The following is a 27131-nucleotide window of genomic DNA, read 5'->3' on the forward strand; positions in this document are numbered from 1 at the left end:
AGTGCCCAGGGGGCGCGCGCGCTGGATGAGAGGGAGACCGGGTCGAGCAGCGGAGCGGTCCGGGAGGAGAGAGGCGAGAGGAGGGGACCGGAGAAAGGATGATTTAACACTCTAACGCTTTGGTTCGAACGTGTTCGGTCTGAAGTTTGTCCTCAGGATGTGATGTTTAAACTGCTTCTTGTTGTCCGCGGGATTTGACGGAGCAGCGGAGCGCCATGGACGGGATCAACTGCGGCAGCTCTCCTCTGATATTCCCCAAATACTTCCTCCACGGGGAGCTTTAGTGCGTCTGTTTTACTGTGATTTCACAGTGACACTGTCTATCGCAAGCTATGGCGTCTGCTTTGTCGAGTTTTCTATCCCTAAAGCTTTGAACCATTGGAGTAACTGACGTTACAAGTTACTTATCTGACGTTAACGGTAACTAGCGCTAGCGTAAGAGTCGGGATATTTAACGTTAGCTTAAAGCAGCTTCCTGTCCGGTTTCCACTGGGTTCGGCTGTCTCTAGCCTGTCTAAGTGAGAGTTTATGGATTTCCTCCTGCTTCACTGTGAATAAATCAACGGTAACATCATGTATGCTGGACGGAAAAGAAGAAAACCGGCGCAGAAGGGGTGAGTTGTGGAGGACTGTGCTTTATTATCGTTATTGAACGAGCAAATAAGTGGTTTTCATCAATCTCCTGACACCGTTTCTTGTCATTCAGCACATGTTTTATTGTGTTTAATCACTTCACACAGACTTGAAAACTTAATCCACACCACATTCACGTGGAAGATCTGTATTTTTAAAATAATGGAGCCCAAATGGGCATTTAAACATAACATAGCTCAACATTAACAGTATCACTTGAGTGATAATAATAGTGATTCTTAAAAGCAAATAATCGCAGTAATTGCAATAATTAATTGAAGCTCAACTATTTTGATATTACATGAATCTTTTGTGTCACTTTCCCAAAAACATTTCTGGTTACACCTTGAAAACAGAGATGCTGCTGCTATTCTTCTGTTGTAAACAGAAATGTTTTGGGTTTTTGGTCTGTTGGTCGGTCAGAACAAGCAGTTTCAATGTGTCACCTTGGATTTTATCAACAAAATCAATTATTTGAAAAAGTATGAAATAGAGTATTTCAGGTGATATAACACTTCATATGTTCATTGTATTATGTGAAATGGCCATCTCTGTGCATGTTTTTCTCACAGTTCTTTAACAACCCAAACAAATTTAAGAGAGCTTTGTTTATCAGTCGGACATATAGCCTCAGGTGAAAATAAAATGTGGATATGACTCATTTTGACGTCCCTGAGGTAACAGAAAGGCTTATATATCCCGATACTTCCTTCACATCCAGAGTCAAACCAACCCCAACCGAAGGTGCCAAGTCCAACCCGTCCAAACGCCATCGCGACCGCCTGAATTCGGAGCTGGACCGGCTCGCCAGCCTGCTGCCCTTCCCTGAAGACATCATATCCAGCCTGGACAAACTGTCCATCCTGAGGCTCAGCGTCAGCTTCCTCCGCACCAAGAGCTTCTTCTCCGGTAGGAAAACACAGGAATACAATGAAACATACTGCCCAGCTGGAAGCAAGCAGGAGATGTATGTAGAAACGATAAGGAAGGTGTATACTTGTCGTGATCTGTGTGGGGAAAAATATCAAAAATCGATTTTTCAAAGAGAGCCAGTGATGAATCTCGAAATTGGGAAAGAGAGAGAAGCAGGTAAGTGGCAGTCTGTAGTCTTGAAACAGCTGCTCGTCCTTTTCCTTCACTGCCTTCCGAAATACTGAAATAGATTTCACACCTCACAAAGGACCTGCGGACACAGAGGCTAAAAAACAGACAGGGGTGGAAGTTTCCACTAAAAGCAAAGAAGGTCAGAGAGAGTTTCTGGAGGCTAAGATGGACACGTACGTCCAGCAGGACCAAGTTCCAAGACTGTGAAATGAATCAGTGGTGATATTAAATGTGAAAACCCCAGTTCAGGGCTGTCACAATAATAGGAAACAGAAGTCTAACACAAGTTAGACACAATAGTATTGACAATAATTGTGTCAAGGAGTCAGCTATGTGTGTTTGTGGTCTTTGTGTATCCAGCCACAACGTTTTTCCCCATTGCACCAATAAAACCGAAATAAATCCTTCCGCTCCATGATGTATTTTTCCATATTGTGGACATGCTGTGATGTCCACACAGCCTCTCAAAGGGGAGTACAGTCTGTCTTACTGTTAATAATTCAGCCAAATGAGCCTGAACGATTTATTCACTGCAGGGAAGCCAGATGTCTGCTGGATGGAGGAGATTTTTTACAAATGGCTGGTGTTTGTATGGGTAGGATGTGATGGTGGTGGGTGGTGGTTTGGGTGAGGTGTGGGGGGTGTAGAGGCTACAACCCTTGTGTCTGGGATTTCTGCGATTCAGGATCTATTAAGAAGTGGTAAAGAGCAGAGGACTGGCTTTGTCAAGGAGTTAGCAGGCTTACGGGCACAGCAGATGGATTTTGGGATGGAGGTGTGTGAGTATGCGTGTGTGTTTGGCAGACTTGAATGTGTTCACAGATTTTGCTGTTAAAGGCAGATTGTAAGTCCGTCCAAAAACAACAAACAGCCATCAGAAGTCTTCTCAGGCTGATAAAACCTCACAGAATGTGTGGAATAATCTGAATCCGACATTTGTAGCTTTGCAGCAGGAGGCTCAAATTAGCATTTCAAAGAATTGATTCACAGTACAAATGACTGCAGGTGCACATTTCAGCACCAAGCATGGTTTAAAACCACTTAAACCAAAGTTTTTATGGCTTATAGCTGGTGGAAATATGTCCAGTCTAATACTTACTAATACAAATACCCATGCATCCCTCCTATTCTCATGAACATGATATCTCAGGAATGCTGTAAGGGACTTTCTTTAAATTTGACATAACTTGGACTCAAGGATGAACTGATTAGAGTTTGGTGGCGAAAGGTCAAAGGTCCTTGTGACCTCATAAAACATGTGTGACCTTAACTCAAGACGTCATACATGAATTTTGACATAATTTCACACAGATGTCTCATACGATAAAAAGTGATGACATTTTATATCTAAAAGGTCAAAGGTCAACATCACTGTGACATCACATGATCTACAAATTACTTTAAATACACCTTGCAGCTTTATTTGGATTCATTTTCCTTTGGCTGTCGGTCAGTACCTTCACTAAGAGGAACCACGCTCTGGCTTTAGCTCAGCTGATGTTTCCAATCAGCTGCTTATCGCGTCAATGTTATCTGTTTTTTTTAAAGAAATTTCTCGGCATGTTGCTCCCGCCAAACCATTTGAGATTGCATATATTATCTGTTCAACAGATGTCCAACCACTGTCATCCTTTAAACAGCTAGATAGCAACCTATCAGAGGCTAAAACTGTCCAGCAGATGTTAACCTGTGATGAAAAACAGATCTGACCTCTGTGTCACATCCTGATACTGCAGAAACAAGCCAATCAAAGTGCATGAACTGTGGACGACCCCCTCCCATGGTGACGTCTTGATACAACCGTAGCGTATTGTAGGTCAGCTCCTCTTGCCTTTGGCCATGAGATGACCTTCGTCCCAACATCTCAGCTGCACAGCAATATAGGTCTGAAGAGACTGCTGCTTTACAGCAGGAGGAGATGAAAGCCTCAGAGAATAACAACACAGCAGGATAATCCACTCACGACCACTTTACAGACCTTTTGAAGGAGGAGGAGGAGGAGGAGGGAGAGCCAGGCGCCTACTGTTCAACTTGTGACTCCTGCACCCTCTGAGAAACCCGTTTTTTAATTTTCATGTCTCGTGTACTTAACCTGCGTTTGTGCAGGGAGCCAAGTGTGACATTATTTTAGTCACTGCCATGTTGATCTGACCCTCTTTGAGCATATGGAAGAATTAGGTTGGGTTCAGGTGAGGTTACACACAGAAAAACAAACTCGTTTGCTCCCTCTGTTGGAATTAGAGATGCACCGATCCACTCGTAGAGCTCCAAGTACCAATTCTTGTTGTTGTTATCATTGTTTTGCAGAATTTTCACCAACCGGAAAGCTTGTTTTGCTTGTTTTTATCCTGAATGTTGGGTTTTGTTTTGAGAACCTTATTTTCTGTGTTGCGGTTTGCTGTCCTCAAACCAGCCCAGTCTTTGAGCCTGAAAGCTACGTGATTATCTCCATGCTCAGTTTTATTTGAGAAATGATGCAGGGTTTTGGAGTTGGGATATGTTTTATTTATTTTATTTATGCAGAAAGTGATATCATCCCTAATGACAGTCACCCTGTTATTCAAGACTCCCTCAAAGATCTTCTGATGGCATCCTCTGGCCATTGCGCACACTACTTAGCAAGATAGCGTTAGCATTAGTTTCCTCACAAGGTCGGATGTTGATTTTCAAGGTCTTGAATCCTGGGATTTCTGTCAATGATCATTTGCTCACGTGCTGCAGGTTTTGAACTTATAACTTTGCAAATAAAACATTTCTAATTAACCAGCTCAGTTACAAGCACAAAAGCAAAAAAAAAAAAAAAGTCAGGCCACTTAACTTTTCAGACTGAGTTTCTGGATCAAACTTTCTTCCACCTCATGAAGCAGCAAATGCAGGACAAGCTAATTTAGTTCTGTGGAGGGTCAAGGTTCTGTGTGTGAATGCTGCGTTCAGGGCCTCCAGTGAAACTGAAGAGCTCTACGGTTCATTTGTGATCATATTTACTCTACTGTGAAGCAGAAACAACAATCAGTTCTCCTCCGCTGCACCAGACAAACTGTACTTGAAATATAAACTTTGTTCATATTGCAAATCGTTGTGTATTTATATCCAGTCACTGTAATTACAGAGTGAAGTCTGGAAGTGTAGTGGCACAGTGATCAGACTGGTGTCATTCCTGTGTGTGTGTGTGTGTGTGTGTGTGTGTGTGTGTGTGTGTGTGTGTGTGTGTGTGTTAGTCCACATCTGTCTCCATGTGAAGCCATCTGCCAAATGCTCAGAGTAGATTAGTGGTTACTCATGTGATACAACAGCATTGTATTTTCTATTATTTTGTACCTCTGTCACATGCTGATTCCTCGCTGTGTATATGTGTGTGTGTGTGTGTGTGTGTGTGTGTGTGTGTGTGTGTGTGTGTGTGTGTATGGCAAATATAACCACATATCATGCCATTAATGTAAAGTTGTAAAAGTGACATTTGATCGGTCCTCAAAATGTTCCAGTAAATTTGGCTGTTAAAACAATATTTTGAACTTCTTAGATAGTAGAGCTACTTTGAAATAATTGAATAATTGATAATTGAAACAGTCAAATAAAAGTGTACGAGGTCCTCCATGAATATTTAACGCAAACCTCTTTAAGCCCGACACCCACAAACACAATGTAGCTTGCAGATAGTCCTCTCCGTTGTTGTCATTTTGGAGACGCTCTCCGCTCGTCAACACTGCTGCTGCACTCGGTTGAACCTTTATTTATAATTTATTTTGGTCATGGGGGTGAGATGCTGGATTATACGGGTCATTGTCTGTGTCATCGTCCCTCCAGACTGCAGAAGAGGCTTAAATCTGTGGCCGCCGAGGGTTGACTCGCTAGTTGTTGTGTTGAGTTTCTGGTTAAGTAATGCCATACCAAAGCTCGGTGGAAAAGAGACAAAAGGTGAAGAAGCTGAAGATCTGACGGACAATATTAGCACTTATTTTGTGTGATGACATCAGGCTTGGTCACCTTTTTTTAGACAAATCTTCTGTCACCAGCAGAGTGTTTAGTCCAGAAACAATTAGTTGACATGAAGTTAATCAACATGTTTTAGTCATTTTTTTTTTTTACATTTACTGATTTGAGCTTCTTAGAATGGACAGTTTGATTTACATGACTTACCCGTCTGCCCTCCAAACATGGACACACTCAGGCTGATGTATGGAGCTTCCTTTATGTTTCCCATCTTTCTTTGTAAAGCGAGGCGGAGGACAACTGTCTGTTGTGATGTTTTCATCAGTTGTTGGTGTTCTCGTCGCCCTCCGTTGTGCCAACACATGTCCCCTCCCCTCCCGTCCTCCTCCCAGTCGCCTCGGGGTGTTTTTCCTTGCCCGCGGCTTTCGTTCATGACGTCAGGGCACAAAATATCCCCTCCACCCCTTCTAACTCTTAATTATTGATAGTCGACATGCTTTTCCTGCTCTCTCTCGGCTGTATGAGCTTCCACTACACTGAGCTCTGTCACCAGCGGACTCAGACAAAGGTTTTTGGTGCAGCTTAGTTGGGCTGTCAAAACTGGCTGAAAATTATGTTTGAATATTCCTTCTAAAAGAAGAAAAAAAACATTGGTTTGAGCCATTGAAATATCTTTTTTGCACATTATGTCCATAACAGGGAAAACTAGTGCAATGAGAGACATACTGCTTGTGCATTATTTCAACATAAACATGTCTTTTTAAAAGATGTACACACGTTCACATTACAAAATAGACTAATTAAATAACGTGTTAGACCATGTTGTTTAATTATTCACGTTTCAGCTTGACCTACATTTCATTTTCAATCGATCAAAGTGACATTGCGGGCAGTTTCTAATCGGTGCCGGCCCACATTTCCTGGAAGATTTCAATGTCCCAGACAAACAGGAGGAATTCCAACTTATCAGCTGATTGTGGTTCCTATTTTCCCATGTTTTTGTGTCCAAGTGACTAGTGGAGAAAACCATTTTTTCAGTTTTTCCAGCATGCAGTACATTCAGTGCAGCCACTGCAGTCATGTTGCTGTATTTTTCCCACAATTAAATATTAAATTTTCATAATTAAATGTCTGGATTTCTTTCCAAACCAGATCGACAGTGGCGCCTTGTTCCGTTCTTGTTGTTGATGTCGACATTTTTAACGTTAGTTTCACCTAGTGCAGGGTCCACGTCGAGGTTTGTGTTTGTTTTCTGTTCCATGTAATTACCACAGGAGTCGGTGGACACAAAGACTCCATTAATGATAATAAAGAGATGCGATGGAGCTTTATTGATCCCTGTGGGGAATTTGGGTCGCGATCAGAAGAAGTGCTTGAACCTTCAGCCTCTGCATTGTCTGCAGCACTCAGAGGCTTCCTCTTCCATTAACGTCTCTACTGCCGCTTCAGAAAAGCTCTTTTGTTTTCTTCAGGCTCCACTCACTCTCACAGATTTTATCCTCAGGGTCAAAGGCGCAGTGCTGGCCTCTGTGTTTTTGTCTAGGGGTCAGAGGTCACAGAGAAATGTTTTAGTCACAGTGATTTTCAATAAACGGTGAACACATTGAAAATCCAGTAGTTCTATCTGTTTATTTCCATGTTAGTGAAGTGAATGATATCAGATGAACAACTTCAACTGTAACATTAGGAGCCTTAGTGCCTCAGATTGCAGAAAAACCTTCAACTAATCGATCAATCATTGCAGCTGTAGTCTGCACATTGATCTTTGTGTTTGAGCAACAGTCCAAAATGAAATTCACTAACTTATCCTCTCTGTTTTTTTTTGCAGTGGCGTTGAAGAACCAGCTGTCCAATGGCATGACCAAGAGCGGTGACAGCAGCAAAACATCAGGATCTGTGGATGGATGCATACCTGAGGGGGAACTGCTGCTGCAGGTTGGTGAGCTACACGCTCGATGTTGCTGTCAAAGCCTCTTTAGTTTGACTGATCAGTTTTAGTTTCTCTTGCGACTTAAATCATGGCTGGTGCTGCAGAGAAGTATTTTGTATTTTCATTTTATTATCATAACTTGTAGAGGAAATAGCACAACATCATGCAGGATGGACATGAGAAGAGTTGAGAGTTGATGAATGCGGCTTGGCTTAACAGGTGTGTTTACACGTTCTAAACATCTGGATACAGTTTGTGTTGAGTGGTTTGATCGCTTTCCTTCCTCGATACATCTTGGACATGTTTGTTTCTGGATATGTATGTGATAAAGGCACAGTGAAGTAGCTATCATCTAACCGCTGACGACCCCCCCGGCTCCGAGGCTCTGAGTTGGTTTGTGGCTTTTTTCCATGCATCATGCAGAGAATCTGCACACAACAACTGTTTGAGGTCAGTTGAAACCTTATGATGGAGGAGAGGCTGCTCTGCACAGCAGGACAACAGGAGAAATGGCTTGTTTTCTTGGACTTACAGCAGGGAAATTTCTGCATTTGAAAAGAGAGAGCTGGGTTTGAGTTGACCACCGCGGTCAGTTGTTTTTCGCTCCTACACAAGCTCCATCGCACGCTGTTGTTTTCAAGAGTCAAATTCTTGACAGGGTATTGGATGTATGTATATGTGATTATTCTCTTTTGGGAGCTTCCTTAAAGAAGAGCACCTTTCCTTCCAAGTATAACTGTGACATATCAGGAACAAGCCAACAGTTCTGGCCTATGTGTGCATCTTCACGTTTATTCCAAAACATATGTGTCAATACGCAAATTTGAAAGCAGATTTGGCCGATTTTCTCGAAGTTTGGTTCAAATTGTGATGCATTTGAATGGACACCCAGCTAGTTAGCAACTAGCTCGTGAACATAGCGGAGCCGGAAGCTCTGGGTGGAGACATCAGTTTGTGAACACAGGGACACAGACAGAAGTAAACACTGGTTTCTCTGCCGTGAATGAGTTTATCGATAAATGCATTGATCCCAGAGGAGTAAATGGGTCACTGCAGCTGTGAAGAATCAAGGATGTGTCGGTGTGGAGGGCAGCAGCCTCCTGTCTTCAGCTGCTGTTTTCCATTACAGACACCAGCCCATGAATTATACAGAGCCGGTGAATGCATCTATTATTGAAGTGAGGGGGGTTTGGATGAAGGGTGTGTGTGTGTGTCTTGGTGGAAATCAACTAAAAGCGATTTCAGTATTCTTAGATTTTTGACAGTGTATCGCCAAATCTTCAACACACTCCTCATGCCTTCATATTGTCCACTTTCAGGCCAGTGAGTTACTTTGTGTGTGTGTGTGTGATAACGAGGACAGTCAAGTCAAATTTATTTTTAAGCACTTGATTACAAGGTCTGACAGGTCAAGCTGAGAGACAACGACCTTTGCTCCTCTGCAAAAAAAAAACCAAAAAAAAAACGGAAAAACATGGCCAGCTGATTTGGACCGAGTCACATTTTTTTTTTTCTGGAAATGCTTCTTCTGTGGTAAATACTGGGACAGGAACAGAGACAGGTTTCCTGTTTCCTGCCAGTGGTGCTGTCACTGGCCTGTCATCTGACAGAGACAACAAACATTACTGCTCTCTCTCTCTCTCTCTCTCTCTCTCTCTCTCTCACACACACACACACACACACACACACAGACACACATGCGTCCTCCTCTGTCTCTGGAGACTGAGAGGTTGACCAAACATCAGAGCGAGAGAGAGAGATGTGTTTTCTGCAGACAGATGAAGCTATAGTAAATATTTATACACAGTGCCTGTATGCCACTCCACTCTGCATACTGTGTGTGTGTTCATGTGTGTGTAGCATGTGGTTGTATGTGTGTGTTCGACAGCGCTGGGTGTGGTCAGCTTAGAGCTTTTTTCCAGAGCAACTCTGGTTGATAGATAATGGATTATGCTTCGCATGTCCAGGCCTGGTTTTTAATTCATGAATATCCAAAAATATGCATGATGTGTGAAAACGATTATAACAAAAACTTTTTAATTCCGTAATGATCAATTTGAAGAGAATCCTGACAGCGGTTGAATCAAGTTCTGCTGCCTTGTAATTTATTAAGACAATGTGAATAAAACTAAAAGCTATGACTCACATGGGCCCACATTGTCATTCTGGTCGGATGTGGTGGGATGGCGCCTTTTCAGGTCATGCAAAAGATTTGTTATCTCTCCCATTTTGGCTGGCACCAACTGACGGAACACTTCACAAACCATCTTAATCTGGGCTTCGTCACTTGAACTAGAGTAAAAAATCTCCAAAGTTCGTCATTGTTATCGCTGTAAATTTTTTCCCGATGCCATATCAAGATCATCGCCTAGCCTTATCCCCTTACCTCCAAAATGTCAATAATTCAGCCGCTAGAAGAAGCTGTCTTGTTTAAAGCCTGATAGTAATGAATTTTTGACATCATGTACTGGATTTTAAAAGAGGTTCAAAAGCAAATGTAAAGTTGTGACCTAACAGCAGAGTGTATTCCTTCATGTATCTGTTCAGATGTGTGCCTACGGAGGTCATCATCACCATCATCATCATCATCATCAGTGAGGTGTAGGCGGATGCTGGCAGGATGCCGTTGTGACTCTTTGCAGTGTCGGGACACAGTGTCATCACCTCCTCACCGAGCCCCGAGGCTCGAGGAGGGAGAGGAGGAGCGATGATGGAGGTGTTAGTCATCCAGTAGTGACCTCCTTCTCCTCCCTCCTCCTCCTCCATGACTTCTCTGTGAACTGACGTCCACTCAGCTCCAGCCTCTCCTCCCCGTCTTCCTCTCTCTCTGCCTGGGGGAGAAGTCTCATCCCTGTTTTTCTTTAGTTTTCTTTGTCTCTCATCCTCTGTTGTCCTCCAGTCCCATATCTTCTGAGATTATTGAGTGTAACGATGATTATAATTTCAAAACAGGAGCTGGATGTGGCATTTTTACCTTTGTCTTGTGAAATGTTTTGTTGCTAGCTGACGTTTGAGTTTCAGCATGTAAAACTATCTTCGGTGCATCTGTAGTTCATATGTTGACATGTTTTTAAGGGATGCACGATACTGGATTTTTGCCGATGTCCGATATGCCAATTTCCAACTCATTTTGACTGATTGCTAATGCCACTACTGATGTATGCACATATTTTTTCCACCTTATTGCAGAGAACGTGAAGTCTCTCCCACAGTGGAATTACCATGTCATTATGCCTGCTTTTATTGTGATGGTCCACTGCCACTTCCAGTGACCAACATGCAATATAAACGCGCTAATAAATATTCTAAACTTAAAGCAATGCTTTTTCTCTCTGCAGGCCCTGAATGGCTTCGTCCTTGTGGTGACAGCTGAAGGAATCATCTTCTTCTGCTCTCACACCATCCAGGATTACCTTGGCTTCCATCAGGTAAAACTTCCTATAAATTTCCAATACTGGCCCAGTCCAATTCTTAAACAAGTTACTTATTTCAACCCACGGGCCGTTCATATTCTTCTTGACTCTTTGGTTTGCGAAATATTCGTACCGTCTTCTTTGCCTATCTATTACCAGGGTGCAACATAAAGTGATATAGTTTCACTGCAGCAACAACAAGGCTGAATTGGCCTTAAGGCTGCAACAATGAGGTTCATGGCATGTGACCCCAAAGAGCAGCAAGTGAAGGTGTTGTCCTGAGTGCCTTGAGGGTTGAAACAAACGCACATATGGAGCGAGAGGTTTAATCCAGTTGGCTTCACAACAGAGTGCCACTGCCTCCAGTCTAATCTTATTCTGGAGAATGTGATTATCAAATTATCCAAAGTCTGTCTGTCTGACACACACTCGCATACACACCATCTAAATGCAGATTATAAGCGCACACACTTTAACACAGTGCACAGCCACATATTTTGGCCCCCTTTCATAGGCATTGGTCAGGGTGTAAACACCACCTCTCACCCCTCATTTCCCTGTCCACCTGAGGCACGTCACCATTCATTTACCAAACAAACCCAAATCTGTGGTGAAGCTGCTGTCTCGGCTCACGTCGAGTGTTTGGAAACAACACCACGCAGAGTGGCACTCAAACATTGGGTGTCAACAGCTGTCGGAACACCCATAAAATAAGACACAACCGAGAATCAAGCAGGAAAAGTAAAAATAAACAAGCCAAAAAACAAGAGTGAAAGAGCGAGAGACACGAGGCGATTTTGTAGTTTCTCAAGAAACATCCCAAATCAATCCATATAAGACCAGGCAACCAACAGCCAAGTAACGAACGGACTGATGACAGACATCAGAGTCATGACAGACATCAGATAACGAAGCTTTGACTCTCCAGGCAGAATGAAGCAATGGAATTTTCAGGTAATTTAAGGTGAACGGTACCTGAAGCCAGTTCTGTCAAAATGAACGCATGCATTTAGAAATCAAGCACAACACGCTGTGATAGACAGGGTTATATGAAGTAATGGCTGTTTGATTTTCTTGTATGAGACTAAACTAAGCACGCCACTGGCCCTCACTGGGAGGTTTTTAATGCCTTGCCACTGCTAGCAGAGCACAACCGAAGCTCTAAGAGTTAATAACTCCCCTTCTTATTTTGCTGTTTGAAAAGTATTTCACGTAACACTTCTGCCTGTCAAAATTCCTTTTCGGTGACCCGAGTTTGACCCCGCCCACACTGGGAGGGTGGTTCCAATCTGGTCCTCAGCCAGGTCATGCTGGGTCCGGACAACAGATATCAGGGTCACAGCAGGTCTTTGGCTTTGTTTCAGCTATTTGAATTAAATGTTTAGCAACACTTGATTTCTTTTGGCTCCACTTCAAGGCAAACGGAATGAAACGCACCCCTCAGGGTACCTGCTGACAGCAACTGCTTCAACAAAACATCTACCTTAACTCGTGTAGTCTCGTATTCAGTCTTTAAGTTCTTTCATACTGTGAATTCACGAAAACTGATTGAGACTTAAACTGAGTTTCCCTGTCAGACCGACGTGATGCACCAGAGTGTATTTGAGCTGATCCACACTGAAGACCAGCAGGAGTTCAGGAGCAACCTGCACTGGGCCCTCAACCCCCCTGTTGGCCTTGGACCCCCCACGGATCCCTCCACAGGTCTGTCAACTGAAGACACACCCAATTCAATTTAGCAGTATCTCCATGCTCTTTCTGTGATGTGCAGGTGCAAAAGAAAGGTCTGTCCAAACTAAATGGATTTGTCAAGAACAACCTTCTCATTTGATATTGTGCCAGAAGGCTCCATCATTAGCATGCTAGCTTGTTAGCTAGGTTTGCTAGCTAGCTGCTGCTCAACCAAGTGTCATCTCTAAATTAAAGCCTCAATGACACTAACATCACACTCCTGATTTACAAATGGACAAATCCAGTGGACAGATGGAGTCTGAACTTAGAAGTAGATGTTTTAGATTTAAAGCCTTGTGGACAGATATTTTGCTGTTCTGAATGTGATCTGAGGTCACAGAGGAGCCAAGAAGAGTTGCCCTTTAACTAGAGCCTCCTGAGAGGTGTTCTAGATGTTACAGCACACACACACAGGCACGCATGCACTTTCAATAACACAGTGTGCGCGCAGAAGCACAACACAGCAGTGGATGCATCAGCAGCTAAAACAAAGTCACATACTTGCTTTGAACAGCACACAAACACACACTCTTGTAGTGTACATGCAAACACACAGTTGTCATTTTGCATTAAGTAAGGATCAACTGTTGAACATACACACAAACTGTACAAACACACACACACACACACACACACAAGGTCAAGTTGTCACCTAATGTGTAGTTTAATTTTTAAAGGAATGTTTTACACACACTTCTGTCTTGTATGTTTTGTATAAATCACAATAAATATGTATCAAATCATATTTGATGTACTCAGATGGAGAGTCGGTGTCTGCGTCTTCCTGCCTGGTGAGCTACAATCCTGACCAGCTTCCACCTGAAAACTCATCCTTCCTGGAGAGAGGCTTCGTCTGCCGCTTCCGCTGTTTGCTGGACAACTCCTCTGGCTTCCTGGTATGACTAACATTTCAATTCAATCAAACTTTATTTATCCGTGTACGAACAAATGCATGCGGCAGCTCACCGTCCACATCAATTACGCACACAATAGATAAGATGAAAGAAAAACACTGTTAATAGCAGACAAATAATTTGTTTCCTACAGAGTGTCAGGCAGCTTTTGGGGGGTTATAATTTAACTTTAGAGACAGACCTGTTGATAGCAGTTTCCCAGTCAAATAAATCATAAAATTAATCCCTATTTGAGGCTTGTGGTGTTTTCAGACCTGTTGGTGCTGCTGGCAGCATGGCGTGCCACCTCAGAGTCCCTCAGGGATCAGAAGCTGCCATCTACTCCTGTAATCCGCCTTAAGAGAGCCTCGGGGTCGTGGGGAAAAGGGCTTTAATCCTCCCACCACTCAGAGGAGACGAGAGCAGAGGGGGAACTTGCTTAGTCAGAGTTGGTAGCTCCAGACCAGCCACTGCTACTTCCACTAAGACAATTAGCTGCAGATGGAGAAAAACACGCTGTGGTTCAGTGGCAGAGCAAATTCCTAAAAGCTGCTGGGAAAACTGGGCCGGGCTTCTCCATGAGCAAGGCACTTCAGGGGCCATACCCATTCTACGGCTGGTCAATCAACAGAAAATCAACCATCATTTATCACACAAAAATGCAAAATGTTTTTCATTGTCTCATTGATGACAATTTAATGTTTTTCCTTTGTTTTCTTTTGTCATAGATTTGATATTTATTTGGGGTTTGGACATTTTACAGGCTCAATTAATCACAAGAATAATGGACAGAATCATCAACAGTCAGTATTTGATTTCCTTCCTTCAGGTAGCCATTTTGTTTTCAGCTCATCTCAGTCTTCTGTGAAAATCAACCAGCAGAAACGATGTTGCTAAATCCTTATCACATGTTTCCAACCGAGCTCCACCCACTCTAAACCAAGAAGAACACAGAGAAAAAAAAAAGAGAAATCTCTGAGGTGAAAACTGTATAAACTTTGGCAGAAAATAGAGCATTCGTTGAGGACGCCATCACTCAGAGTTCATTGAAAAAAATCAGTTTTCAGGGACTTAAAAAACAAAATAATCCTTTGCAGACAACATTTTGTGGATTTTATTTCTTGTCAAAGTTTTGCTTTTGTTGTTTAGTAGTGTGGTTGAGAGCAGGGACTGGCCTCTTAATCAGTAAAAGAAAGTTAACTGATGTGGTCAGTGTTGCTCCTTTATTGCCTTTTTGCCTGAAATCTCAAGCCCTGGGGCTGTTAGGGATTCATTGTCTCGCTCAAGGACACTCCAGTAAGGCTCGTGAAGGGTTTCGAACCCACGTCTCTCTGTCCTCCCTCCCAGCGTGTTTGCGTGAGCAGTAAGCCAGGTCTCTGCTTCTGTCTACCGGTCACTATGGCTTTGTTTTTCGTAATCCCTCCTGCTATTCAGGGCTAGATTCCTGACATCACGGCTGCAGGCCTTTAAACCCACCAAGGTCAATTAACCAGAGCTAACAGAGGAGGTGGGGGTCCTCACACGAGATGCCACAGGGTAAGGGGAGGACAGCAGACAGGAGAAAGCGTTTTCAGGTCGTTGTATTTTTTTTGAGGTTGTAAAAGCTCCCTGTTGGCTGCTGTTGGTTGTCGATCCAAAAACTGAAAGTTCACTCAAGTTCATTCACTCAATACGTTTTGGTTCCAACAGTTAGTTTGGCCTCCTCTAACGTCAGCATTAAAGATGAAAATGAATGTTTCACTGAGAAGATTTGAAGGCTGCGTAGTAATGTTTGTTATTTTTTGGGTGTGCCCTGAGTGTTGTGCTGGCTGCTTGGTGTGAAAAGACTGGCAATGGTGGTAACTGGTATTGAAATGTGCATTAATGGCCTGTTCTGAGTTTGACTAGTTGAGTGGCCATGGCATTAAGATGATACTGTTTTATCAAGCCAACGGGGCCGGCCATGAGATAGATCGACCTACACAAGATCACAGACAAGCCAGCTCATGTACAGATGGACAGGTCGCATTGCAAATGAGTTGTTTCCTGTCGTACAAGACTTTAATTTACTGGCAACATGTATGAGCATTATGAAACTCATGCATTCGTGCCAATAGTGATTTGTCAAATAAGAGTGATGAAAGCCTCATCAGTGGTACTTTCTCTTAAACAAATCTGTAAACGCAGAAACCCCACAGTGAAGTCCCACTTACTTAAATATTGTTTTTAAAGAGTGTACAGTGATTCATGTGACCCGAGGGAACGTAGCTGGAGGGTTTCCAGTAAGAGACACCCTGCGTGTTTACAATGTACTGAAGTGGTATTGCTCTCTACTTTACCCAGCAGGATAAATAAGACTAATGGTGTTTGACAGGGAGAAAAGAAACAGCACTCGCTCAACTGCTGTGGAAGTTTGATGCAATAGTCTCAGAGGGAAAAGGATCAGAAGCAGAGAAAAATACTCATAGCTTTCTCTTGTCGTCTTATTCATCATTGATCAATGAAAATATGTACGTGCTCTCTTCACAGGCGTTGAATATCCAGGGTCGACTCAAGTTCCTCCACGGTCAGAGCCGTCAGCAGTGCGACAGCGAGGGGAGTACCCCGCCTCAGCTCGCCCTGTTCGCCATCGCCACACCCCTCCAGCCTCCAGCCATCCTGGAAATCAGGACGAGGAACATGATATTCAGAACCAAACACAAGCTTGACTTCACGCCCATGGCCTGCGACGCAAAGTACGTTCCGTCAAAACCTCACACTTGCAACAAGTTTTATTTGGAATGTATTTGTTTGTTTGGCACAGTCCATGTGTGCTTGAGTTTGTGATTCTAATGCGTATCTGCTGGATTTTCAGGGGTAAAATTGTTCTGGGCTACACCGAGGCGGAGCTGAGAGTTCGGGGTTCCGGTTACCAGTTCATTCATGCCGCCGACATGCTGTACTGCGCCGAAAATCATGTCCGAAGTAAGTCCCAGCTGCTCGCAGTCTGCACTGTTTACACCACAGTTGACTACATAGTTAGCGAAGCACGACTGAGACTGGAAGGTCAGTGGTGCAAATCACCGGAATGACTGGAATGAAAATATTGGTGGAGAAGGATTGAAAAGGTAATGCAAATCTGCTTTAACAATCCCTGCCAAGGCGCTGTTGGGCAAGGCAGCTAAGCTTCTTAAAAAACCCAAAGGGTTCTGGTGGGTGTCCTCTTCTGTGGAATAAATGTAGATGAAATCATTTTCAGCGAAAGCAGACAGATTAATGTGATTTAAACACAAATGTGAAGTGGCAAAAAAAATAGTTTTCAGCACAAAATGCAAATGTCTTTCTTTTTTTTAATTCGTCTATGTGTTATATTGAGACAACAACTATTTTTGTTATGAAGCCACAAGAGAGGAAGGTCAAGTTGTAACCAGTAATAGTCACTCTTACTGCTGGCCACACCCAAACACTATAACAGCGCAGCACGCTAAACGTCACCGAAAAGTCTATTTTAGGCAAACAGGGAACTTGCAGGCCGGCTCGTAGAGCGATGCCTCATTTATTGGCCTTTTTTAACATCACAAAAGCTTTCCAGCCACCTCGGATCAGTATACATTCAGAGTTAATGTGTATTGACCGATGTCTCATGTTTGGCTCAGCATTACATTTGTAACACATGCAACAAACAAACAAACGCTGTGTGTGTGTGTGTGTGTGTGTGTCTGCTGTTGATGGAGGAAATCTCCGAGCGAGAGTCAAGTGTCCTACTTAGCTCGTGTACCGGATGACCCGGTTAGTCGTAACCATGGCGCCCTCAACGCACTGCTACCAGACACGCTCGCACACACAAAGGCGCACACTGTGTACATGTAGTCATGCATACAGAAACGGAAACACATGCATATGCATTTGGAAACATACAACGCAGCGATTCAACATTTTCAGCACGCTCTAATGCATGCACAGATGGGAAGGCATTTGAATCCACATAATAGCAACTTTACATATTTCTGTTAAATATTATGAGCGGAGATGTAATGTTTCTGATACTATTCATAAGACTACTAATTATTACAATAGACACCAAAATTAATGGCAGTTGCCTTATTGGACTGAAGTCAGGAAGAACTAGATCTACTTTACATGACAAATTCTCTGCTCCAATTCATACAATGCAAATGCGTATTTACTCATATATTCAGTAATAATAACAATCCATACACAGTGTCCAATCATCCACCAGCCAGGGTTTATGCAGGGTCAGTAGAGATGATTGGCCCAGTTGGAGAATACAGATGTTTGCTCCTGTAATCCCTCAGATTATGAGGAAAGTAAAACAAAATGGAGTCACATATCTCCCTGTTCATCACTTGGCACTAGGTTCTGCTGAAAGTGATACTATTTGATGTCAGTTTCAGGCATAATGAACATGCTTGGCTGTAAAATAACATTTGATGTCTCAAAATCTCTGAGCTACACTGTTGTTGCTCCTTGGATAAGAGTTTATCCACAGACATAAATATTGCAGTTCCTTCTAAAGGTCAGCAGCTCGTGGCTTTTACTGCTAAAAATATACAGCGCTGACTGTGAAACTGTACCAATCCCAGAACAATTTTGGGGGGGAAGCATAGACAACATGATTTGGACTGAAGGCGAGAATAACAAGGATTTCTCAAATCTGTGCACTCATTGTTCGTATTTTACAGATAATATTCCATAACATTTTCATTTTACATAGTAGAGTATGGAAAGCATTTCATGTTTTATTTTGTTCTGGAGGCAGGGCAAAGCCTCTAAATTGTTTTAGTTATTATTTTATTTTGGTTTTCACAGCTTCTTAGAGCACAGCCAAACTGTTTTTATTGCGGTCTCTTCATTGCTTCTAAACACGTTAACCTGTTGTGGTTACAAATTGCCAATATGCTGCAAGTAGACAATATTGATCAGCTGCTCCTCAGCAGTTCAACCGGTATAATAGTCGAAGCCACAGTCTTTGAGGAAGCTGGTTTTCAGCTGAGAATTTGCTTCACTGTGAAGCTTGTTTAGAAACTAGACAGCACAGAAACACAAGCCGCACCACAATTACACACACCGACAGACACAACACTGAGCCATGGAAGTGAAGGGTTGGGGGCAGAGGGATGAGATGTTGTATGCATCTGTGATGGGCTGCTTAAGTGTGTGCAAACAGGACTTGTAACATGTGCATGTAGCCAAAGTGAACATCAGCATGTAGCCTCCATCACAGCCGCACGCCCGGCTGAGCAAATGCAGTGTGACTGTGCACACTGTGGGGCGTACTAACCCTAATGTAAACAGCAGTGACACAGAGCCTCTAATGTGTTGTCTGGTGTGATTCCAGTGATAAAGACGGGTGAGAGCGGCCTCACCGTCTTCAGGCTGCTCACAAAGGACAACCGGTGGAAGTGGGTCCAGGCCAACGCCAGGCTGGTCTACAAGAACGGCAAGCCAGACTACATCATTGCCACCCAGAGGCCCCTGGTGTAAGTTTCAGCTGAAGGTTTCAGTTGGATTTTTGAGTTTTAACTGGATTTATCTGCTAATTTCGTCTCTGTAATTTGTATTCCCACAGGGATGAGGAAGGAGGGGAACACCTGAGGAAGCGATCAGTGCACCTTCCCTTCACCTTCGCGACCGGAGAGGCGATGCTTTACCAAACCGGTTATCCACTGCATGGCTTCCCCGATTCCTTCCAGGGCAAAGCCAAAGGCAGCAAGTCCAAGAAGGGCAAACTGAACAAGAGCTCAGATGCCTCAGATGACCTGGACCCAAAGTCCCTGCTGGGAGCGGTGATGAGCCAGGATGAGTCTGTCTATGTCTGCCAGCCAGATACAGAGCCCAAGATGTCCTACCACAGCAGCCTTTTTAGCGAGCAGCAAGGTGACAGCGGTCATGTTGGCTTGTTGAGTAGCGACAGCTGGCACATTGTGTCTAATGGGGAGACAGGGAGGTGTGATAGCAAAACATCTAGTTATGACCCACTGCTGGCCACCTTGGACTCTCTGTCCTTGGACGGAGAGGAAACATGCTCCAATAGTGAGCTCTTTAGTGCCCTGGAGAACCTGGGTCTAAACGCTGAAGACCTGGAGCTCCTGCTGCTGGACGAGAGGATGATCCAGGTGGAGATGGACCCCAACCACATCCCGACACTTAGTGACCTCCTCACCAACAACGAAATCCTCTCCTACATCCACGACTCACTGGAAAGTGGGACTGAGGTGGAAGAACAAAGACACAGAGGTGGATTTGGAGCTTTGACCTGTCCACCAATCCCAGACTCAGCCCAAAGTGTCACCCAGCAGCCACAGGCGTGCCTCACACCTGCTGTCCCTCCAGCTCTCCCGAGCAGCAGGCAGCCCATCACCCAGCTGTCACAACAGATGCAGCGACACATCAGTGCAGGTGAGCTGGTCAAAGCTCAGCCGGGCCAGATTCAGCCTGTCACCCAGCCTGGAACAGTGGACCCCAAGATTTTAACTGGGATTCCTAACGGTCACTGGGTGGCAGAGAACCACCATAACCCTAACAACCACACCCATCATCATCCACACACTATACTGAAAACTTCACAGTTGAACGGTGAACGTAAACACCTTCACTCACCTCTGGAATTGAGTCAACAGTGGCAGTCTCAGCAGGACCAGCTCTCAGTCCACCTCCAGTCCCATCAGCAGGTAAGCAGCCAGAACTCTTTGCTGCCTGGCCTCCAGAATCAACTTGGACTGACAAACGGATCATACATCCCAAATGGACACACAGCCTTTCCACCCAATGTGGAGGTCAGCCACATGGCTTACAGCATCTCCAGCTCACCACATCCAGGTAGCACAGTGCTGAACGGCGTGACCGCACCAGGAGCTTGTCACTACCAGACTTCAGTGGCCACCACGCAGCCCTACCAGCTGCAGGGTCACCAGAAGCACCAGCAGCAGCAGCAGATGCTGCAACAGACTCAGGTTCCACCATCTTGTTTGCCCGAATGTCCCACCCAGAGCTCTGCACTGGAATTTGGGCAGTTACTGGGTCTGTCCCAGCCGCAGCACAGCCTGCCATCATTAGAGGCCTACAGCTTGTTCAACACCACACAAGACTCCACTCACAGCAAGGTAAGACATCAGAGGAATTGATCGTTGACCTAAGATGATAATCATGACAAATCATTGCTACTTCAAACTTTTTAGAATCTGGGTTGTCAGTTCTTTTACTATTTACATGATTGAACAAAATGCAATCCTTAACTTTGCCCAATAATAAGACCAAACACTGGTTGTTCGAGCAGTAACTGCGTTCCTGTTTGTATCTGATTGTTAATATTACCAAAAACCATTAATTCCCCTGAAAACTTAGATAATATTATTAATAATTTTTATTAAATGATCTGCTTCGTCAGGTCTGTGTGCGGGAGGGGTTTGAGCAGATCTGATTGACACAAGCAAAGATCATCACAGTTGCCAGCAGATTTTGATTCTGATATTGGTCCAGTTGATGCGCATGACATCAAACCAGTGAGAAACGCTCAGAGAAAAACCCAGTTCAGAAATCTGCCCTGTGAAATAATGACAGATGGCAGAAAGGAGAGATTAAGAAGCTGATAGAGTAAAATATATTTTCAGGGTCATTAAGTGACATATAAAAATGGTGTTTGTAGCATAGTTTCTTTTCCTTCTGAACAAACATTTGACCATCTTCCATCTGTCATCAGAACACGCTCAGCTATTAAATCTTGACATCAAATAGTTAAATCCAGGGGGACAATCATATGTGTATGTTTCATTAAACCCAGATGTTAATGTCCTATTTATAAGACATTCCCACATTACATTAGTCCCATGAAAACAGGGCCGATGCTACATGTTCACAAGAAGGTGAGTCATACTTTCCCATCCCTTAACAGTCATCCTGATAATGAATCCCAGGAAGACCTTCTGTCTCATGGCAGGCCAGCTCTGTCTTTCTCTTTTCCTTCTTACCATCTCAAAAACGACAAAAGCTGCTAGCTCTCCTCAAAACTGTTTGGCCAGGGAGTCGGATTCTTGATTCTAGCCCGCTGACGAGGCCTGAAGTCTTTGTTGCCCTCAAATATCAGTGAACATCAACAAACGGAGGGCTGCAGAGTCTACAACCCCAACCCTTCAGCCCTGCGCTGTTCTCTTTCACTGTCATGAAAATGGATTTTTTTCCGAGTCAGCAAACAGAGGCCCCAGGCTGGCATGGAGCTCAGTGTAAACTGTGATGATGCGACCAGACATGCCATGTAAATAAGACAAGGGGGAGATGGGTCAGAGCAGCACAGTGTGAGAATGGAGTCGACTAGAATCTATTGCAGTGGAGTCTGTGCAAGGAGAAGTTCTGTCTGCAGTTTGTTTGAGCTGAGCTGTGTGTTTAGGGAAATTACAGCGTGTGCTTGTACAGTGGGCAGAAATAACCTTTACGACCACTTAAAAATGGGCTTGCTTTCCCCTAATCTGAACTCCTCTGTCAAACTTCATTCTTGTTCAGCCACATTCATCCAGTGCCTTCCAGACATGACAAATGTTTAATTGATGATTGAGTGCATGTCACAGTTTGTTTAAGATGCCGACTGAATTAATCTGCAGCTATTTTGGGAAGTGTTTAATCGCAGAAGTTATGTTTTTTCTGGTTTAAGCTTCTCAGATGGGAATATTTGCTGTTTTTTAAGTTAAAGTAAACTGGGTTCGTTTGTATTTTTGAATCAGAAACATCAATAATGAAAATAATTGCTGCCTGAATGAAATGTGGATTAAAAGGAGTAATGGAAGAATGTTTGCTATATAAGTAATTGCACTAAAGTTATTCTAGGGATCTTGATGTACTGTTGCAACTCAGTATAAACGCAGATCCCAATAACGTTACTTGGGTTGGTTAATGAGGCTATATAATGTTCAGGGGAAGCAGAATTTATCTTGAACGTCCAACAAAAACTTTTTCCAGTAATGACAGACCAGGGAGGACTGAGGAATGCCATCTTAACAATGCTAATCAGCCAGAGTACAAAGAGGCACAAAGCTGGAGGACTAGAGAAATTCCCATCGTAAAAAAAACATAACAAGGTAATGAGACCTCGCCAATTAACGCTGCCGAATCTAAGTTTGAAGCAGGATTTAAACCGGGAATGTCTCAGGAGCTCGCGCAAATGGCACCTCTGGTTTACTTTTCGGCTCAAGGAGAACAAGTCCGCATTGTTAGCTCAGCTGCAAATATACTAAGTCCAACAAAGGCCAGTCATCCTGTTGGTTAAACAAGCAAGAGAGCAGCATGATTAAGCTTAAGTTATATAAAAGGCCTTCTGTTGTTAAAATCTTCTCACCTTTGCTCTGTTTGGATTTGTTTCACGAGTTAGATATATATAGTAGTATGTTGAGCATGTGCTACCGCTATTGTTTTTATATTTAATGAACCAAAATGATCACCTAAAGCCAATAGAAAGTGATCCCTATAACATATTTATGACGTATGAGACTTGCATGAAGTCAAGATTATTATTTGTCCAACAGTAATCAACTGGGCTTTCTGTTTTCTGCATCTTTCATCGTCCTGCGTCTCTCCTCCATCTATTTTTCAGTGTTATTTTTCCACAGCGTTCTGTTTTTTCAAGCATGAAGAGCATCGCTGGTGTTTAAAGTGAAAAACAAACTCGTAGAATAACAAAGGAGATATAATGAATGCGAGAGAACGACTCAGCAGAGGAAAGGGAAGCAAAGAGGCAGTAGTGAGAAAGAATACTGTAATGAATAGAATAAGGTCGGGATGGGACACGGTCGGCTCGGATATGGCCCGACCCCGGCAGGCATCCATTCATTCCCGCCCCATTCAGCCTCCACTGTTATTCTTCAGGGTCAGCGACTGTCGCTGAAAGAAAAATACTGGCAGGCTGACCAGTCAAGCATGAGCGGTGCTGACCTACAATTTGACTGTCATCATTACCTAATGCTGTGAATGCAGGATGAAGGGGGAGGCAGGCGATGCAGCGAGTCTATTCTCAGCTCAGAGAGAAGCAGCGCTCGACAGTAGTTTGATTTACTGTGTGATTTGCCCTATGTGAACAAAAATATACTGTATGAAGGTGCAGGGCAGCAAGAGGGCAATTTGTTGGCTGTAAACGGATGACATGATGAAAATGCTCCCAATGAATTCACAATCATCGGATGTGTTTATCATAAGGGGCAATAATAGAAAAGCAGCTGTTATTATCGTGGAATCGGCTCCGCACACTGTGATATTCACAGCCGATGATCCTGAAAGCCTCATTAACAGGATGCAAGACTGAGGCAGAAGCCGATAGAAAGGTATTTGAGTCAGTGACTGTGTGACTGGGCGAGTGAAGAAAGACACTGACACTATGAACATGGCTAATTACTCAGACACTTTCTATGAGTAATGCTATCCAGTGCGGGATAATAGCAGGCTATGCTAATCCTAAACACACCATCAACCACAGACCTTTGACACAACTGACATTTGAAAACAGGCACAGATGCTAAACTATCGATTTGTCGGATTTTGAAACCCAGAATTTTCATTTGGGCGATTTAATCAAGATGTTGGTTATTTTCAATGGTGGCATACTGGGTTGATGGTGTCTTATATAAACATAACAAAGACACAGATGTTAGAGCTGTCATCTGAGTTACATCAGCAGTTGGAGACAGCTGACTTCTGCAGCTTTATAGAGGAAAGACTGGGACGCAGGAATGTATTCCAGACTCCTTCAAGAAGGTGAAGAAGTGGACCAAAATTACTGGTTATTTTCTCTGACAGTGACATGTTGTTAATGTTGAGGCTTGCCAGTGACTCACTGGAAGTCACTCTATGATGACATCTGAAAAAGACCCAAAATGCAACAGGAAAGAAGAAATTGAGGCTGCTGTGAAGCGGTTCCTCTGTCCTACACCTGAACTACTTCAGTGCTAACTAGTTGACCAGCGACCTAATCTGGTTAGACTCGCTGAAGGGGATTACAGTCACACTGATGCAAGTGGTCACAACAGCTCCAGACTGTAGGATACTCCTTCCTCCCCTTCTCTCTGGTGTCTCTTTATGCTTCCTCTTATGTCACTCCTGCCCTCCATCACTCTTCCTCCTCCTGCTTGTGTCATGGTGTCTCTCAGGACTCCAGGTCTGCTCACTGAACACCTGCTGCTCAGTGCTTACGGCCTGACCTGACCTGCTTCCTGTGATTAAGGCCAATGGTGACTCCATAACTACTGTTCACAGAAAATATTTAGAGTCTCTATAATTGCATTTGCACCACCTGTGAATCCACCTGCAGTTTAAAGAATCGAGTGACCTTCCGGGTTCGTTTTCAGGGTAAACATTTCCATAGGTGCTGTAGCGGTGTTCTAGCCTATTTTGACTAAAGTTGCTTATTCTTAATGCACGAAACAGGTTCATTCTCTATCCTCTGTGCATTATTTGGAAGAAATATTATTAATGAGTTAATAAGATAAAAAGATCATTCAAATCACACCAGTATTAGCCTTAAAATGTAACCCCTTTGTGTTCCAGTTGGAGAACGGCTGCCTCCTCAGTGCCACCAACGCAGCGTACATCAGGACGTGTCTGATGCCCAATGGGAATGAAGTGGCGACAGGCAACATCCCCGTCTCCTGCCCAGACGGACTCTCCTCCGCCCTGCAGGACCCCCAGAAATCCGGATTCTTCCTCTGAAAGGGTGATGGCAGAGTATCAGACGAGGCTCGAGGAGCAGAGAAGGTACAGAAGGAAAAAAAAAAGAAATAGGAAAAAGTTCTCTGTTACATATAAACACCACAGTTTTTTTTTAATAATTCGAGGGAAGAAGATAAACAAACTGTGTTTTCCGGACCGGACTTTATGTCGGGTTCTCTTTGTTTCGACGTGTCATCCTTCAGTCGGACGTCACACTCGTGCCACTCGACAAGGAAAGACGACGGGAGACGAAGGAGACGCGTTTCTTATCTGTCACACTGGGTATTATAATATTTATAGTCATACGTTCACAGAAAGATTCAGTTTATTGTTTGGTTAAATTCATTGGCATTTGGGTGTTTTCCAGTTTGCTGACTCACTGGAACATGTACCTGATTGGATTTTCGCTCCCAAGCCAAAACTCATCACTCTCTGATTTGTATATACACCGTTAAGTCCTGAAAAGAAGAGAAGACACTGTGACGCTCAGCAAACTGGCGAGCTGGATCACTACAAAGTGTTTAACTCTGACCCTGACTCAAGGAAGATTCCAGCTCAGGCAGCCCATATGTTTCCATTCTAAAGGTTGCAGTGACGTATAATATGATAGAGAGCAGTGTTTCAGCTCATCTCACGTTACTGCTGAATCAGACTGCACATGTTGAGGTGGTTTTCCTGCTTTGCAAGAAGCTGCTGGTTATAAGTTCATTTCAGTTTATCGCAGACCGTTTTCAAATGCTTTCTTAATGATGATTCACTAGTAATTTTGTTGAGTTTTTATTTCTTTTCAGCTACTTAAGGTATCAGATTTCAGTCCTGCTTGATTTGGTGACACCTGTAGTTCCTGGTCCAAACTGCAAATGAGGTTTAATACTGCAGGTCACTGATTTCTGGGCACGACAAAACAATCTATTGTTGCATTAATAAAGAAGTCGTGATCAGATTTTATGCTGCACGCTGCGTGAGTCTGACGATAGCGGTCAAGATTAAAAAATCTAAGTGAACCGATACCAATGGCTACCTGGAAAGTATGGAATATTCTACCTTTAAAAGATGTGGTTTTAGAAATGGTCTGCAGTCATAATGAAAGAAATGATTCGCAGTAAATGAGCTGAAACATGTGAAAACACTGGTGTGTGGAAAAAACCCTGACAGCCTTCCTGCCAAGATCAGTGTTACGTGGTTGTAAGAACAAGCTGCTTTCATTGGTTTACTCACCAGTCTGCTGGTAATCTGCTTTTTTTCTACGCTTTGCCATTCAGTCAGGCTCACTATGTAAAGTGTAGAGGGAACATTTCTGAGAAGACATTTATACAAACAGCCATGAGATTTGGACTGAACACACCAACAGATTATTTAAACGTCAGTGTTCGTTTGTCACCGATATGTAGAAGACCTGTAGGGTTAGTAGATGTCGTTAGTCCTGGTGCTTTACATGTCAACAAAACAGCATTTCATTCTTATCGTTACTGTTGTTGAGATGAGATTTAAACAGAAGGTCAAATGTTCAAATCGGAAAGGAAGAGTTTTTATTTATTGCCGCCGCCACAGAAAAACCGCGTTACTTCTGCGGCAGCGGCATCACGCTGTTGATCCTAATGCTGCATTTTAGCCTATCTGAGGTTTACAACGATGTTGTGCACTTACATGTATATTATAGACAGAATCAGAAAGGATCTGATTTGTACGTCAATGGCACTGAAATCAAACGTAGAAAAGCATTTTTGTTTCCTGATCGGAGACAGTGTGAAAATCTCCCGTTATTGCCTTGTCTTGGCGGCCTCGGCCAGTCAGACTCCCACTTACTTTATCCTGCAGTCGTGTCGTGTGGGG

At 43.5% G+C, this 27131-nt stretch overlaps 1 protein-coding gene across 1 annotated transcript; it reads left to right on the forward strand.

Moving 5' to 3' along the window:
- LOC143316062 (aryl hydrocarbon receptor-like) lies at positions 1 to 25417 on the forward strand. Its single transcript, XM_076723777.1, has 11 exons — positions 1 to 614; positions 1355 to 1542; positions 7496 to 7602; positions 10936 to 11025; positions 12588 to 12714; positions 13501 to 13637; positions 16143 to 16348; positions 16468 to 16577; positions 18952 to 19093; positions 19183 to 20716; positions 25137 to 25417. The coding sequence occupies exons 1-11, from the start codon at positions 574 to 576 to the stop codon at positions 25296 to 25298; spliced, it is 2844 nt and encodes a 947-aa protein (XP_076579892.1). The 5' UTR covers positions 1 to 573; the 3' UTR covers positions 25299 to 25417.
- Positions 25418 to 27131: the final 1714 nt, after the last annotated feature.

This window comes from Chaetodon auriga, chromosome 23 (genome assembly GCF_051107435.1).
Source record: "Chaetodon auriga isolate fChaAug3 chromosome 23, fChaAug3.hap1, whole genome shotgun sequence".
Taxonomy (NCBI): Eukaryota; Metazoa; Chordata; class Actinopteri; order Chaetodontiformes; family Chaetodontidae; genus Chaetodon; species Chaetodon auriga.

Bases quoted from the DNA above. Each gene is read 5' to 3' on its own strand.
- LOC143316062 (XM_076723777.1), top strand. From the start codon at position 574: ATGTATGCTGGACGGAAAAGAAGAAAACCGGCGCAGAAGGG. The intron at 1,543-7,495 runs GTAGGAAAACAC...TTTTTTTTGCAG, and splicing joins CACCAAGAGCTTCTTCTCCG to TGGCGTTGAAGAACCAGCTG. The intron at 13,638-16,142 runs GTATGACTAACA...CTCTCTTCACAG, and splicing joins ACAACTCCTCTGGCTTCCTG to GCGTTGAATATCCAGGGTCG.